This window comes from Cervus canadensis, chromosome 18 (assembly GCF_019320065.1).
Source record: "Cervus canadensis isolate Bull #8, Minnesota chromosome 18, ASM1932006v1, whole genome shotgun sequence".
Classification (NCBI taxonomy): domain Eukaryota; kingdom Metazoa; phylum Chordata; class Mammalia; order Artiodactyla; family Cervidae; genus Cervus; species Cervus canadensis.
Window position 1 is genome coordinate 19,463,765 of NC_057403.1, and position 13,418 is coordinate 19,477,182.

Consider the following 13,418-nt stretch of genomic DNA (forward strand, 5'->3'; position numbering starts at 1 on the left):
TTTACACTTTTAATGTGACTCTGTTTAATTGAAAACTTGCATATTCCTGATGGTCCCCTCTTTCTTCCATCTGTGTATTGTGGGTAAAACACACGTAACAAAACTGGCCATCGCAGCCATGTCTAAGTGTACGAATCAGCGACATTAAGTGCATGTGCGTAGCGGTGCAGCCGTCACCCCCGTCCTTCTCTCAGACCTGCTGCGTCTTGCAGAACTGAAACTGCACACCCACTAAACAGTAATTCCTCGTTTCTCTCCACCCCACCCCCCAGTCCCTGGCAAACTGCATTCTACTTCCTGTCTCTCCATCATGCGTGGAATAAGATGGTATCCTTGTCTTTTTGTCAGTGGCTGACTTCACTTGGCACAAAGTCATCCATGCCGTGCCTTCAGCCTTTCCCCCCGAATGATAGTTCTGTTGTAAACAGATACCAGGATTGGCTTATCCATTCATCTGTTGGCGGACACCTAGGTGGTTGTACCTCTTGGCCCTTGTGAATCATGCTGCTGTGAACAGGGCTGTATAAATATGCCTTTCCAGACCCCACTTTCAATTCTTTTGTGTTATATATATTCAGAAGTGGACATGCTGGGTCATACGCTAATTCTATTTTTAATTTTTTGAGGAACCACCAAAGTGTTTTCCACAGCAGCTGCATCATTTTATGTTCCCACCAACAGGGCACAAGGGTTCCAGTTTCTCCAGGTCCTCAGCGACACTTGTTAATTTTTGAATTTTTGCTGCTGCTGCTAAGTCGCTTCAGTCATATCCGACTCTGTGAGACCCCATAGACGGCAGCCCACCAGGCTCCCCTGTCCCTGGGATTCTCCAGGCAAGAACACTGGAGTGGGTTGCCATTACCTTCTCCAAAGCATGAAAGTGAAAAGTGAAAGTAAAGACGCTTAGTTGTGCCCGACTCTCAGCGACCCCATGGACTGCAGCCTACCAGGCTCCTCTGTCCATGGGATTTTCCAGGCAAGAGTACTGGAGTGGGTTGCCGTTGCCTTCTCCATGAATTTTTGCTAGTCACCTTTTAATAGGAGTGAGGCAGCATCTGTGGTTTCAATAGCATTACCCTAATGATTGGTGGTGGTGATCATCTTTTCGTGTGTTTATGGCTATTTGTATGTTGTCTTGGGACAAATACCTACTCCATTCCTTTGCCATGATTTCGTTTCATCAGCTTGAACTTAAATGTACGTAGTCACGCATGCCTAGTCATGCATGGCTAAGTGGATACTGTTTTGAACCGCACAGGACAATATGCCTCTGAACTCACACAACTGGGTTATTCTGCAGTTAATCACAGTCGTTTTATCATGTTACCTCTACATATTTTATGATGTATTTCTGAAAGGTAAGGACTCTAAAGAAAAAAAAAAAAAGAATACAATGCCATTGTTACACACCTAGAATCGTTTCTTTCTTTTCTTTCCTTCCTTCGCTGGGTCTTCGTTGCTGCCGGGGGCTATTCTCTCGTTGGGATGTGTGGGCCTCTCATTGCAGTAGCTTCTCTCGTTGCGGAGCACGGGCTCTTGAGAAAGCTTCAGTAGTTGCAGCTCGAGGTCTCTAGAGCCCAGGCTCAGTAGTCACAGGGGTATGCTGGGTTTTCGTGGATAGGGGATTGAACCTGCGTCTCCTGCATTGGCCGGCGGGTTCTTTACCACTGAGCCGCCAGGGAAGCCCTGAGCTGTGAATTTTTAAACCCCCATATAACTGACTCCGCATCGCAGTGCAGGATCTGTCCTCTCCCTGGAAAGCCCCCCTCACCCATTGCGCGGCTGTCACCATCAGAATGAAAACGCAGGGATGACAGATTCTCGCAGCCTGGTGCCTCCTACTGGACATTCACCCGCAGATCCCACTTGGAGAGCTCCGTTCAGGAAACACCCGCCTCCTGGCTCTCCTTCTGGTTCGAGGTTTACAGAACTTGGGCCACACCCGAAACTCGGGGCAGGGAGGAGGGGTGGGGGGGACCCACGTGGAGCTGGCAGCTCTCATGAAGCCGCTGCGGGCGCTTGGGATTTCTTCTGGGCCAGGGCAGTGCCCCTGGAGCCTAGATGGGCCAGGAGTCCATGTGTCTGTGGCAGAGGCCTTGTAGACCTTTCCGGGGGTCTGGGGCTCTCAAAAGGAGCAGCAGCTCCCGTCCCTCCTCTCTCTTCCATCCACTCGCCCTTATCACATCTTTGGATCTGAGCTATCCCAGGCATTCACAAAATGCTAACAAAGGCTTGTCACTCAGCTCTGTCTTATCTTGACACTGTGGCCACGTTTGCTTCACATTTTGAAGAGAAACAGCAGGATGAGAGGGCCGTCTGTGGGATTGTGGTTAAGGGCGGGGACTCTGCAGTCAGCCTGCTTTGGCTCAGATCCCAGCCTGGCCACTGACCACTGGAGGCATCTGAGGGGGGGCGGGGGTTGGCTTATGGCTCACCATTTGGAGCCTCGCCATCCTCATCTGCAGAATGGGGCTATGCAGAGCACCCGCCTCGTAGGGATTCAAGGATGGTGACACAGGCGAAACACGCAGAGTACTTAAAACCAGCAGCTATCATCACCATCATCACGTCAGGTCAACGCTCGGTGTTCGTGGATTCCGTATTTGCGAGTCCGCCCACCCGCTGACATCAATAACCCTCAGATCGGTGTGGGGCTTTCCTGGTCACGTGCAGAGTCGTGAAGTGTTCGAGTCTCCCAGTGCACACCCCCCAGCGGAGGTGGAACACAGTGACCCTCTGCCTTCTCAGTTCAGCTGTCAACAAGCATCCCCCGTAGGGCCCTGTGGTTTGCGCTTCTGCACTTTTTGTGAGTGGTTTTGCTGTGAAACACAGCCCCTCCCGCACAGAGGTGGAAGGCCACCCAGTGCTCGTAAGCCCAGGAAGGCTGCAGTGAGCTCTATGGAGGAAGCACGTGTGGGAGATGAACCTGAGTTACCGCGCTGTTGGCCACAAGCTCAGTGTGAGCGAATCGCTGATTTATATTCAACAAGGTGTCTTTAAACAGAAACACACATAAACCAAGGTAGTGTGTTGCTGGGTTGATGAGAATGGGGCCAGAGGCTGGCAGGAAGCCAACCCTGTGTTTCCTCAGGGCCCATGGCTCAGGAGTGCCGGCTGATTATGCCGTATGGCGTTGTATGCTATTGCGTGATGTGTGTATATGTACATACACAATGCAGGTAGATGCGGTGTTGTCTGCACTTACCATGTATGTGATCGTGTACGGCATTGTTTCCTGTGGTTGTGCACTTGGGTTTGACCTCTCCTCTCTCTGGCTACATCTTTCTCTTTTTCCCTGATGGTCCCACTCACAGCCTCTCTCTCCCTCTCTCTCCACAGCTGGCCCCCGAAAGGACACTCCCCAAGTCCCCAGCTGGGGGCCCCGCGTAGACCTGGAGTGGACACCCCCTCCTTCCCTTCATGATTCGTTTGTAGCGCAGGTAACCAGCCAAGCGTCAGCTCATTCCCGGAGGGGCTGTGGTCCCCCACCTCCTCCATCCACCTGCCTGGACGGGACGGTCCCTCCTTGACTTACCCACAACCCTCAGCCCCACCCCTTCCAGCCTGGGGCCCCAGGGTCATTCAGGCCATCCCCCCGCCTCCTCGCCATCTGCAGGCGAGGCGGGATCTCCCTCCCACATCCCCCTCTTCTCCACATGCTCTGCAGATCTCGCCAGGTTGCTCCCTGGCCAGGCCTTGCCCACTGTGGGCTGGTGGGGAAGGGCAGGGGCTCATCGGCCTCGGAGCTGGTGACACGGGAAGAAGGAAGCGTGGGTGGGGGCGGGGATATGAAGCCCGGTGCAGCCGGAGTCTTGGAAGGGAAGGGCCTTTCTGGGGTCGGTGCCCAGGGCCAGCTCTAGAGGGGAGGGTGATTGGCGTGTGAGGCCCTGAAGATGGGTGTTTCTGTTCTAGACTGGTCTTGTAACCCTGGGCCCGTGAAGTGTGTACGTGTGTGCATACGTGTGTGCATGTCCCATGCAGAAGTACGTGTAACATTTCTGGCCCACATGTGTTTCTGGCCAGAGGGTCTTTTTGCTTTCATCAGACCCTCCAAGGCACAGTTCAGAGAAGACCCTGAACTAGCGATGCGGGGTTCCTCCCAAGGCTGTGTCACAAAGCCGTTGAGGTTACTAGGGGTTGGGGTGGTGATTGGGAAGTTCAGAGGATGCTGTCGGGGTGAGGGATCGTGACCCAGCTGAGGGCACAAGTGAGATTTTATGTGTTTTGAGGTGGAGGGAGGGGTAGATCCGTGACAGTCACCACCTCCTAAGTGAATTCATGACCACCCCTGCTGTCCCTCCCCCCGCGAAAAAAAGAGGGTAAGAAGTCCATGGCTGTGCGCTGGGGTTGTGTGTGATTTCTCGTGTCCTGTCTGCATCGCTGGGAGGGTGTGTGGGCAGATGGAAGGATGGATCAGTTGGTGTGTTTGGAAGACAGGAGAGATGGACCTTGAGGCGGAAGTTTGGCGAGATGGGTGCTTGGAAGCCTGGTGGGATGTTTAGAGCAATGGGAGGTTAGGTGAGGTGGGGGTGGGTGGGTGGGCAAACACAGAGAACTTCAGTTTTCTCGCTATAAAATGGGACACACAGCACCCTTCCCCATGGGGATTGAACAAGCCAACATTATTAGTGAAACGCTTGGGACAGTACCTGGCGGGCGTGTGATCAGCATGGGCCAAATGTTAGCCGTCCTCATCTTCATCACTCTGACGGGCTCAGCCCGGCTCCAGCGGCTGCTCTGACGCCGAGCGCCCACCCTCCGGGTCCTCCTCCCTCTCTTTCCCTCCTTGAGAACCGCGCTGCGTGTGTCTTCCATGGGGACCCAGAACCTGGGCCCCTCCACGCCTGCTCTGGGCCAGCCCTGCCCTCAGGAGGCAGAGCACAGGCCCGGGGGCCAGACCTCTGGCCCTGTTAGCCGGGAGACGGAGAACCACAGCCTCTGCTCTTGCATTAACTCCTCTGCGAAGCTGGGGGCGGCAGGACCCACCTCCCTGGGGATTAATCGCGTTAGCATGTGTGAAGCACTTAGCACGGGGCCCGCACGTGATCAGGGCTCACTTAGTCAAGACTGACGTCATCGTCGTCACCGGATGCTGGGGTAACAGAGGGAGGAGGAAAAGGCAGCCGTGTCTCTCTGGTCAGAGCTGCTGGCGGGGAGGGCTGCTGTCCCGCCCCCTGCCCCCACCCATGCCCATAGACTCCAAGGGTCTGGGCCCCCAGGGGAGGGTCCTGGCCCACCGCTGCCATCTAACCTGTCGCCCTCTTCCCACCCCGCCCCGTCCAGTGGCGATGGATGATGAGGATGGGAGATGCTTACTAGACGTGATTTGGTGAGTAGTGGGCTTCCTGTCCCCCCATCCCCGCCTCGCTCTCCCTCCCCTCCCCTGTCCCTCATCTCCTCAAGTGTCTCTCCCCTTCTCTCTTGCAGTGACCCTCAGGCCCTCAATGACTTCTTACATGGATCCGAGAAGGTGAGTGCTGGGCAGGGTGAGGCATCCCCCAGGGCAGCAGGGAGCTGTGAGTCAAGCCACGCCCCCCCCGCCCCACATTGAGTAGACATCTGCCTTCCAGGAACCAGGCCCCAAGGTCATGGCGAAGGGGGAAAGAGACAGCAAATCCCTGCCCTCACACCATATACATTTCCTTGGTAAACAAGCAACCAGTAATTAATAAGGGCAGTGGTGGAAAGCACCACGCTGGGCAGCATGAGAAATAGTAACATCACTTTTGCACCGCAAAAGAGGATCTGAAGAAAATGAATGGGAAGTGGGGGGGGTGGGGTGGCGAGGGCAGGGGCTCCTTTAGCTGCAACGGGCAGAGAGGTGACATTGAGGGTGAACTTGAAGGATCAAAGGGAGGTACCCACTGTGCTCTGACCAGGGGAAGAACAGGTGGGAAGGTAGGAAAGTCTGACACGTTCCAGGAACAGAAAGAAGGCCAGTGGGGCCAGGATGAAAGGGAAACTAGTAGGTGGTGAGACTGGAGTGGACAAAACCCACCAGGTCATGCAAAGCCCTAGAGGAGCTTGGCTGAGGAGTTTGGACTTTATTCTGAATGGGACAGGCAGCTCTGACAGGTTATTAAGCAGCCACATGGCATGTTCTGTTTGCACTCCAGAGAATGGAACAAAGCGGGGAAGAGGGGACATCGGTTGAGCCATGAGGGGTTGTATCAGTTATCCAGGGCTGCATAACAAGTTACCCCAGCACGCTGTGGCTTCTCATGACGTCTAATAACATTTGTTAGCGCTCTCAGTTTCTGGGGGTTGGGAATGGGGGAGCGGTCTAGCGGGGTGTCTGGCTTGGGGTCTCCCCTGAGTAGCATTCAGGATGTTGGTTGGAGCCATTGTCGTCTGAGGGCTTGCCTGGGGCTGTGGGGCCTGCTTCCACAGCGACTCACCCCTGTGACCGTTGTCTGGAGGCCTCAGCTCCTCCACGTGGGCCTCTCCAGAGGATTACTTGGGCGTCCTCATGACGTGGCAGCTGGTTTGCCCAAGCGAGGGACCCAGGGGAGAGAGCCAGGAGGAAGCTGAGTGCCTCTTATGACCTAGTCTCCGGAGTCACACTGCCTTCGCTGGAAGCGAGTCACCATGCCCACCCACACTCTCAGGGGGGGAAAAGAGCTCCACTCCTCAAGGGGATGTATGGGATAATTTGCGGAGCAGAGGCAAGTGCAGTGGGAGGACGGCGGCCCAGGCCCCAAGGCAGGCGGTGGAGGAGGTGCCAGGAGCTGACTTTGGGGTGGGTCTGGAAGGCAGCGTCACTGAACTTGAGGGTTGATGAGATGGTGAGGAAGAAGTGTCCAGAGTGCCTCCTGGACTTGACCTGAGCAACTGAATGGGTTTTACCGTTCCCCTGAGACTAGGAGTTTGGGACAGGTCCCAGAAGTCCAAGGGCGGCTGTTGGATATATTGAATTGGCCAAAAAAAGTTGGTTTGGGGTTTTCTGTAAGATGTTATGAGAAAACCCAGATGAACTTTTTGGCCAACCCAGTACCAGTGTAGGGTTCTGGAAGGGGATCAGCTAGAAACTGGGGGGCTCGGCTGTGGACAGACAGTGGGCGCTTGAGGCCTGTTCTCGGCATTGATGATAACTTCTGGAATGAGACCGGTCCCTGCCCTCCCAGACATGGGAACAGCTCACACGTCCGGCACCCGGGGAGCCGGGCTGTGCAGAGGAAGGACTGCTTTCATGGGAAGGGACAGACGGACACGTGTTGGGAGGAGGTGGCACATGTGACAGGATGTGTTACCAAAGAGGCAGAGGGTGAAGGGCCAGGGGCACTGCTTGGGTTAAGAAGCGGAGGCAGGGTTCTAGAGAGTTCCAGGAAGGCGTGTTGGGGAGCCTCGGACATAGTGCTGGGGGCTCCTTAGGATTTAAACTTGCAGCCAAGCCCCTTTCTTTGGCGCCTCTTTTCTGGAGGTGGAGTTTCCCGTACCCCTCGAACCTCCCCCACCCCCTGCATCCCCCCCCCACCTTGTCTTTGTCTTTGTGTCCATGTAACCCAAAATTGGTTTTTGTTCTAGCGTGTGGGCCGGCCCACTGCCCAGCTGACCTTTGACCTTGGGTGGGGGTGGGTCTTGTTGCAGCTCGACAGTGATGACCTCCTGGATAATCCCGGGGAGGCCCAAAGTGCCTTCTATGAAGGTCCTGGGGTAAGTGGCCACAGGGGCTCGGGGAGGACGGTGGGCTCTGGTCATCACCCAGGTCGCCCGTGGTAGCAGCCAGTGGGGGAGGCTTGGAGGGGGTCACACTCATTCCCTGAGGCACTTTGCCTCAGAGGTGGGGGGGGGGGTGGGGCGCGGTCACTGAGAGCATAGTGGGGTGCAGGTGAGGCCAAGGCTGCTGGATACCCCCCTACCCCCAGGCTGTGCCTCAGAGAAGGAGGTGCAGTTCCTGGGTCCCTGGCCTTGGGGATCATCTGCTACAGCGCTGGCATGGAGGCTGAGGCTGGCTCCCAAGTTTATGGGGGGGGTGCGCTCCTGAGGAATGGGGGCTGAGGGGGGGCTTGGGGTCCTGTCTTGGCTCAGCCGTGGCTGGAAGATGACCTGGGGAACAGGATCCACTGGTACAGGCCTCCGTCTCCGCCTAGAAAATGAGAGCAGGGATGATGAGCAAAGCCCAAAGAGGAGCACGCAGTGGGCATCTACGTTATTGAGCACCTCCTGCGTCCCAGGCCCTTCCCTCCTGTTACCCTTCTGTGGCCTCTCCCCTCCCCTCTTCTCTCCCCACCCCACCCCCTCCTTGTTCCTTCTCCCTCCCTCTTCTTTGTCACCATAACTGTCATTTACAGAACACTTATCATATGCTAGACCCTTTACGATAGTTTTCATTTAATCCTCACAACCACCGTAATAACACATTCCAAACAATTGATTCGGCATAATATACATGCCTAAATCCAGAACCCAGCAAATAATAGTACGTTCATGTTATTACACTTATAGATTGGTTAGAGTATGCGTTGTTCTTATCCACGCCGCCCTGTCTTAATTTAACCTGTAAGGTCCCTGGTCTGGTTCTTAGCACCTCATGTGCATGATGTCAGTAAATGTCACCACCATCCTAGGAGGCAGGTTTGGTTATAGCCATTTAGCAATTAGGAGCTCAGAACCCCCTGGTCTTTGGTTGGGGGCTGAGCTGGAGCCTGTCTGGCCAGGCACCGCCCCCTGCTTGGCAGCGGGGTGGCCCTCTCCCAGTCTAGGGGGTGGGGAGGGAGCAGTGCCCACCTCCCTGGGCTGTTACTAACAGCAACAACCTAGACAGTAATAGTAAGGCCAGCAGCAGTGACGGATGATGTTTCTCGGGTGCCAGATAGGAGCCAGGTACTGCTCTGAGCCGTCCATGTGGGATGAACTCAGAATCTTTTTAACAACAGTTTTGACCCATTATCAGTGGGTATTCCATGCTGCTAGCGTACTCGTTACTTATGGAATATTTGCTCAAAAATGCATACATGTATTGATTGTGCGTTCGTGACCTGGATCACCATCCGGAAAGCACTTAAGAAACCTCATACTCACAGTGCACTTGGGACCGACTAAGGTGGCTGCTGCTCTTGGCGTTTAACGGAACCATGATCTTGATCCAAAACCTTTGGGGCCAGGCTTGTTGTGGGATTCAGGGTTTTTCAGATGCTGGAAAGGCGATGCTGACTACGTGTGTGCTGCGTGTACCGTAACACACTCACTTTTCTGTGGTCACACTGAAGGCAAGTCCTGTTAAATGGCCAAATAACGCCTTTCCCTCTTGAGCATCAGTTGCATTCTGGTCAGGGCTTTCCAGCTTAAAGTTCTCAAAACATTTGCGGTTTTCAGAGCCTTTGGGGTTTTGGAATTGCAGATAAGCATCATGGGGCTGTGTGGCTGTTTAGAAAATGGTTTTTGTTACATTCTGCTGATGTGCACAGATGGGGAAGAAAACAGGCCAGATTAAGCCAGCCCCAGGGTGCCCAGCTCAGCCTTGGCGAAGCCGGGATTTGAACCCAGGTCCAGCCACTTCTTGTAGAAGGTTCTTTCTCTCCCTGCCGCCCTGACACCAGGTACCCTTGGTTTCAGCTGTGTCCTGGGCCCAGCCCCTTGCTAACCTAGGCTCTCTCCTCCCCCACCTTCCCCGGCCTCCAGCTCCACGTGCAAGAAGCCTCTGGCAACCACTTGAACCCGGAGCCCAGCCAGCCGGCCCCCAGTGTGGACCTCGACTTCCTGGAAGATGACATCCTGGACTCGCCCGCGGCCGGGGGCGGCGGCGGGGGCGCGGGGGGTGCCGACCAGCCCTGCGACATCCTCCAGCAGAGCCTCCAGGAGGCCAATATCACCGAGCAGACACTCGAGGCTGAGGCCGAGCTGGACCTGGGCCCCTTCCAGCTGCCCACCCTGCAGCCTGCAGACGGCGGGGCTGGCCCGGCGGGGGCCGGAGGGGCTGCTGCCGTGGCCACGGGACCCCAGGCGCTCTTCTCCGGGGGCGCTGACCTGCTGGGGCTGCAGGCCCCGCCCACCGTGCTGACCCACCAGGCCCTGGTGCCGCCCCAGGACGTGGTCAGCAAAGCCTTGAGCGTCCAGCCCTTCCTGCAGCCTGTGGGCCTGGGCAACGTGACGCTGCAGCCCATCCCGGGCCTCCAGGGCCTGCCCAACGGCAGCCCCGGGGGTGCTGCAGCGGCCACACTCGGCCTGGCCCCCATCCAGGTGGTGGGCCAGCCCGTCATGGCACTCAACCCACCCACCTCCCAGCTCCTGGCCAAGCAGGTGCCCGTCAGCGGCTACCTGGCCTCAGCGGCGGGCCCTTCGGAGCCAGTGACCCTGGCATCGGCAGGCGTCTCACCCCAGGGGGCCGGCCTGGTCCTCCAGAAGAACCTCCCCGCCGCAGTGGCCTCCACACTCAACGGGAACTCAGTGTTCGGAGGGGCAGGAGCCGCCCCGGCGGCGGCCAGCGGGACGCCCTCAGGACAGCCGCTGGCGGTGGCCCCCGGCCTGGGCACATCGCCGCTGGTTCAAGCACCCAACGTCATTCTGCACCGCACGCCCACGCCCATCCAGCCCAAGCCTGCTGGCGTGCTACCCCCCAAGCTCTACCAGCTGACCCCCAAGCCGTTCGCCCCCGCGGGAGCCACGCTCACCATCCAGGGCGAGGCCGGGGGCCTCCCGCAGCAGCCCAAGGCCCCCCAGAACCTGACTTTCATGGCGGCGGGCAAAGCCGGCCAGAACGTGGTGCTGTCGGGCTTCCCGGCACCCGCCCTGCAGGCCAACGTCTTCAAGCCGCCTCCAGCCACCACCACGGGGGCGGCCCCCCCGCAGCCCCCCGGGACCCTGAGCAAGCCCATGAGCGTGCACCTCCTGAACCAAGGCAGCAGCATCGTCATCCCCGCCCAGCACATGCTGCCGGGCCAGAACCAGTTCCTGCTGCCCGGCACGTCGGCGGTCCAGCTCCCCCAGCCGCTCTCGGCCCTGCCGGCCAACGTGGGCGGGCAGATCCTGGCGGCCGCGGCCCCCCATGCGGGCGGACAGCTCATCGCCAACCCCATCCTCACCAACCAGAACCTGGCGGGCCCGCTGAGCCTGGGCCCCGTGCTGGCCCCCCACTCGGGGGCCCACAGCGCCGCCCACATCCTCTCGGCCGCCCCCATCCAGGTGGGCCAGCCGGCGCTCTTCCAGATGCCCGTGTCACTGGCCGCCGGCAGCCTGCCCACCCAGAGCCAGCCGGCCGCCGCCGGGCCGGCCGCCACCACAGTCCTCCAGGGGGTCACCCTGCCCCCCAGTGCCGTGGCCATGCTCAACACCCCCGACGGTCTGGTGCAGCCCGCCACCCCTGCTGCTGGTGGGGAGGCCGCGCCTGTCCTCACGGTGCAGACGGCGCCCCAGGCGCCCCCCGCGGTCAGCACCCCACTGCCTCTGGGCCTCCAGCAGCCGCTGCCTCAGCAGCCACAACCGCCACCGCCACAGGCCCCCACCCCGCAGGCCGCCGCCCCAGCTCAGGCCCCCACCCCGCAGCCCAGCCCAGGCCTGGCATCCAGCCCGGAGAAGATTGTCCTGGGGCAGCCGCCCTCTGCCGCCCCCACAGCCGTCCTCACTCAGGACTCCCTGCAGATGTTTCTGCCCCAGGTAACCAGGGCCGCCGGGGCAGGGGAAGGGGGGCTGCGTGGAGGAGGGGGCCAGGACCTGGAACCGGATGCAGTTGAAGCAGCAAGTGGGGAGGAGCCCGGGGGTCAGGAAGGGCCCCCAGAGCTGCCACCCCTGCCCCAGGTCGCCGAGGAGGAGGCCCCGGGGTGACAGGGCCCAGCTGACTGGCACCAAGACAGACAGATGAGGGGAGGGACAGAGAGATGGGCTGCCCTCTTGCTGGAGAGTTAGAGAAGGGTCCGAGAGAGTGGGCAAGACGCAGATGGACAGACAGATGGGGCAGGAGAGGTGGACGCTGGGGGGTGGAGCCGGAAGACAACTTGCGGGACCGAGGGGGCAGAGCTACCCCAGGTCACGACCCCGGACCCTGGGGCTCCCAACCCCCTGACCTTGGCGTCTAGCTTCTGGGTGCCCTCCAACTGGTTCCCACCACCTCCTTCTTCAGAGCATCGGCGGGGGCAGGGTGTTGGGGTGTGGAGGCCTTGGGTCCGTGGGGGTGGCCTCTGACCCTCTGTGGGCTGACCGTTGCAGGAGAGGAGCCAGCAGCCCCTCTCCACAGAGGGCCCCCACCTCTCCGTGCCCGCCTCGGTCATAGTCAGCGCCCCGCCTCCCGCCCAAGACCCAGCCCCGACCACCCCCGTCGCCAAAGGAGCTGGCCTTGGCCCTCAGGCCCCCGACAGCCAGGCCTCCCCGGCGCCGGCCCCCCAGGTAGATGAACCCCAGCAGCCTCCGTCCCAGCGCAGACCAGCCCTGCCCCTCGCCCCCCCTCCCCACCCCCTCCACGCGCTCTCTGGCTGCCCTGCCTGCCTCTCTGTCTCGCTGGCTTGGGAAGCGGTGCTCCCCTTGGCTCTCCAGATGTTTCCTGAGGGTCTCCTGACAGCCGTGGATGCTTGAGACCACACTCTAGTCAGGGACACATAGTTAGGTCCTAGAATGATCATTTTTCTGTCTGGATAAGTAGCTCACATTTTGAGGAAGACACCAAGAAGTCTAGATCCAAGCCTGGCTTTCCCTCCCCAAGGGGATTTCTTCCACTCCTTTCCCACGAAGAGACAAACGAAAAGACAGCGGGGTTCTTTTCCTTCCATTTTTACGAAAATGAAAGCAATACTCTACATGCATTCTGCACCTTTTATCATTTAGAAGTTCATCCTGGAGACTGTACTCCATTCTTTTACACGATTGCATAGTATTCCATCATGTGTGGGTGCTATTTATGTAACCAGATATTGTTGGGAATTTAGGTCACTTTTGGTCTTTAGCTGTCGGATGAGCAAGGCTGCAAAGTACGACTCTGTACATATGTCTCTTTGTAGGATAAATTCTAAAAGGGCATTGCTAGGTCTAAGAGCATATGCATTTATAATTGTGACAGATATTGCCAAATTGCTCCCTGCAGAGTATAAATTGGCTTAATGGATTATCTGTGGTTGATCAGTATGTGATCTGTGGTTGTTTGCCCCTACTCTTAAGTGATTTTGAACTTGGCCACTTGGATAGGTGAAAAACAGTATCTTATTCTGTTTTAATTTGTATTTCTTTTACTGTAAATGAGGCTGGGCAGGTTTTTATAGATTTAGAGTTTTAGAGTTATTTGTGTTTTCTGTGGAATTATGTGTTCATACCCTTGGCCATTTTCAAATTTGGGTTGCTAGTCATTTTCTTGTTGGTTTGTAGAAACACTTTACATATTAGAGAAATAGACATTGTCTCATATGAGTCATTAGCACATCAGCATATGAGAGGTTAGGATGGGCCCCTTTTATTCTGGAGGGATAGATGTTGCACTCATTCAAAAGGGATCCATG

General features: G+C 57.5%; 1 protein-coding gene across 7 annotated transcripts in view; it reads left to right on the top strand.

Moving 5' to 3' along the window:
- BICRA (BRD4 interacting chromatin remodeling complex associated protein) overlaps nt 1–13,418 on the top strand; it is a 74,497-nt gene that overhangs the window by 47,502 nt on the left and 13,577 nt on the right. For 6 of the 7 annotated variants that reach the window (XM_043435354.1, XM_043435352.1, XM_043435351.1 and 3 more), the window contains 6 exons: nt 3,340–3,440; nt 5,284–5,329; nt 5,428–5,470; nt 7,588–7,653; nt 9,622–11,592; nt 12,142–12,318. In XM_043435354.1, coding sequence (XP_043291289.1) covers nt 5,289–5,329; nt 5,428–5,470; nt 7,588–7,653; nt 9,622–11,592; nt 12,142–12,318 — 2,298 coding nt within the window. In that variant the 5' untranslated portion in view covers nt 3,340–3,440; nt 5,284–5,288. The remainder of the gene's footprint in view (nt 1–3,339; nt 3,441–5,283; nt 5,330–5,427; nt 5,471–7,587; nt 7,654–9,621; nt 11,593–12,141; nt 12,319–13,418) is intronic. The other variant, XM_043435355.1, reaches the window with a different exon arrangement.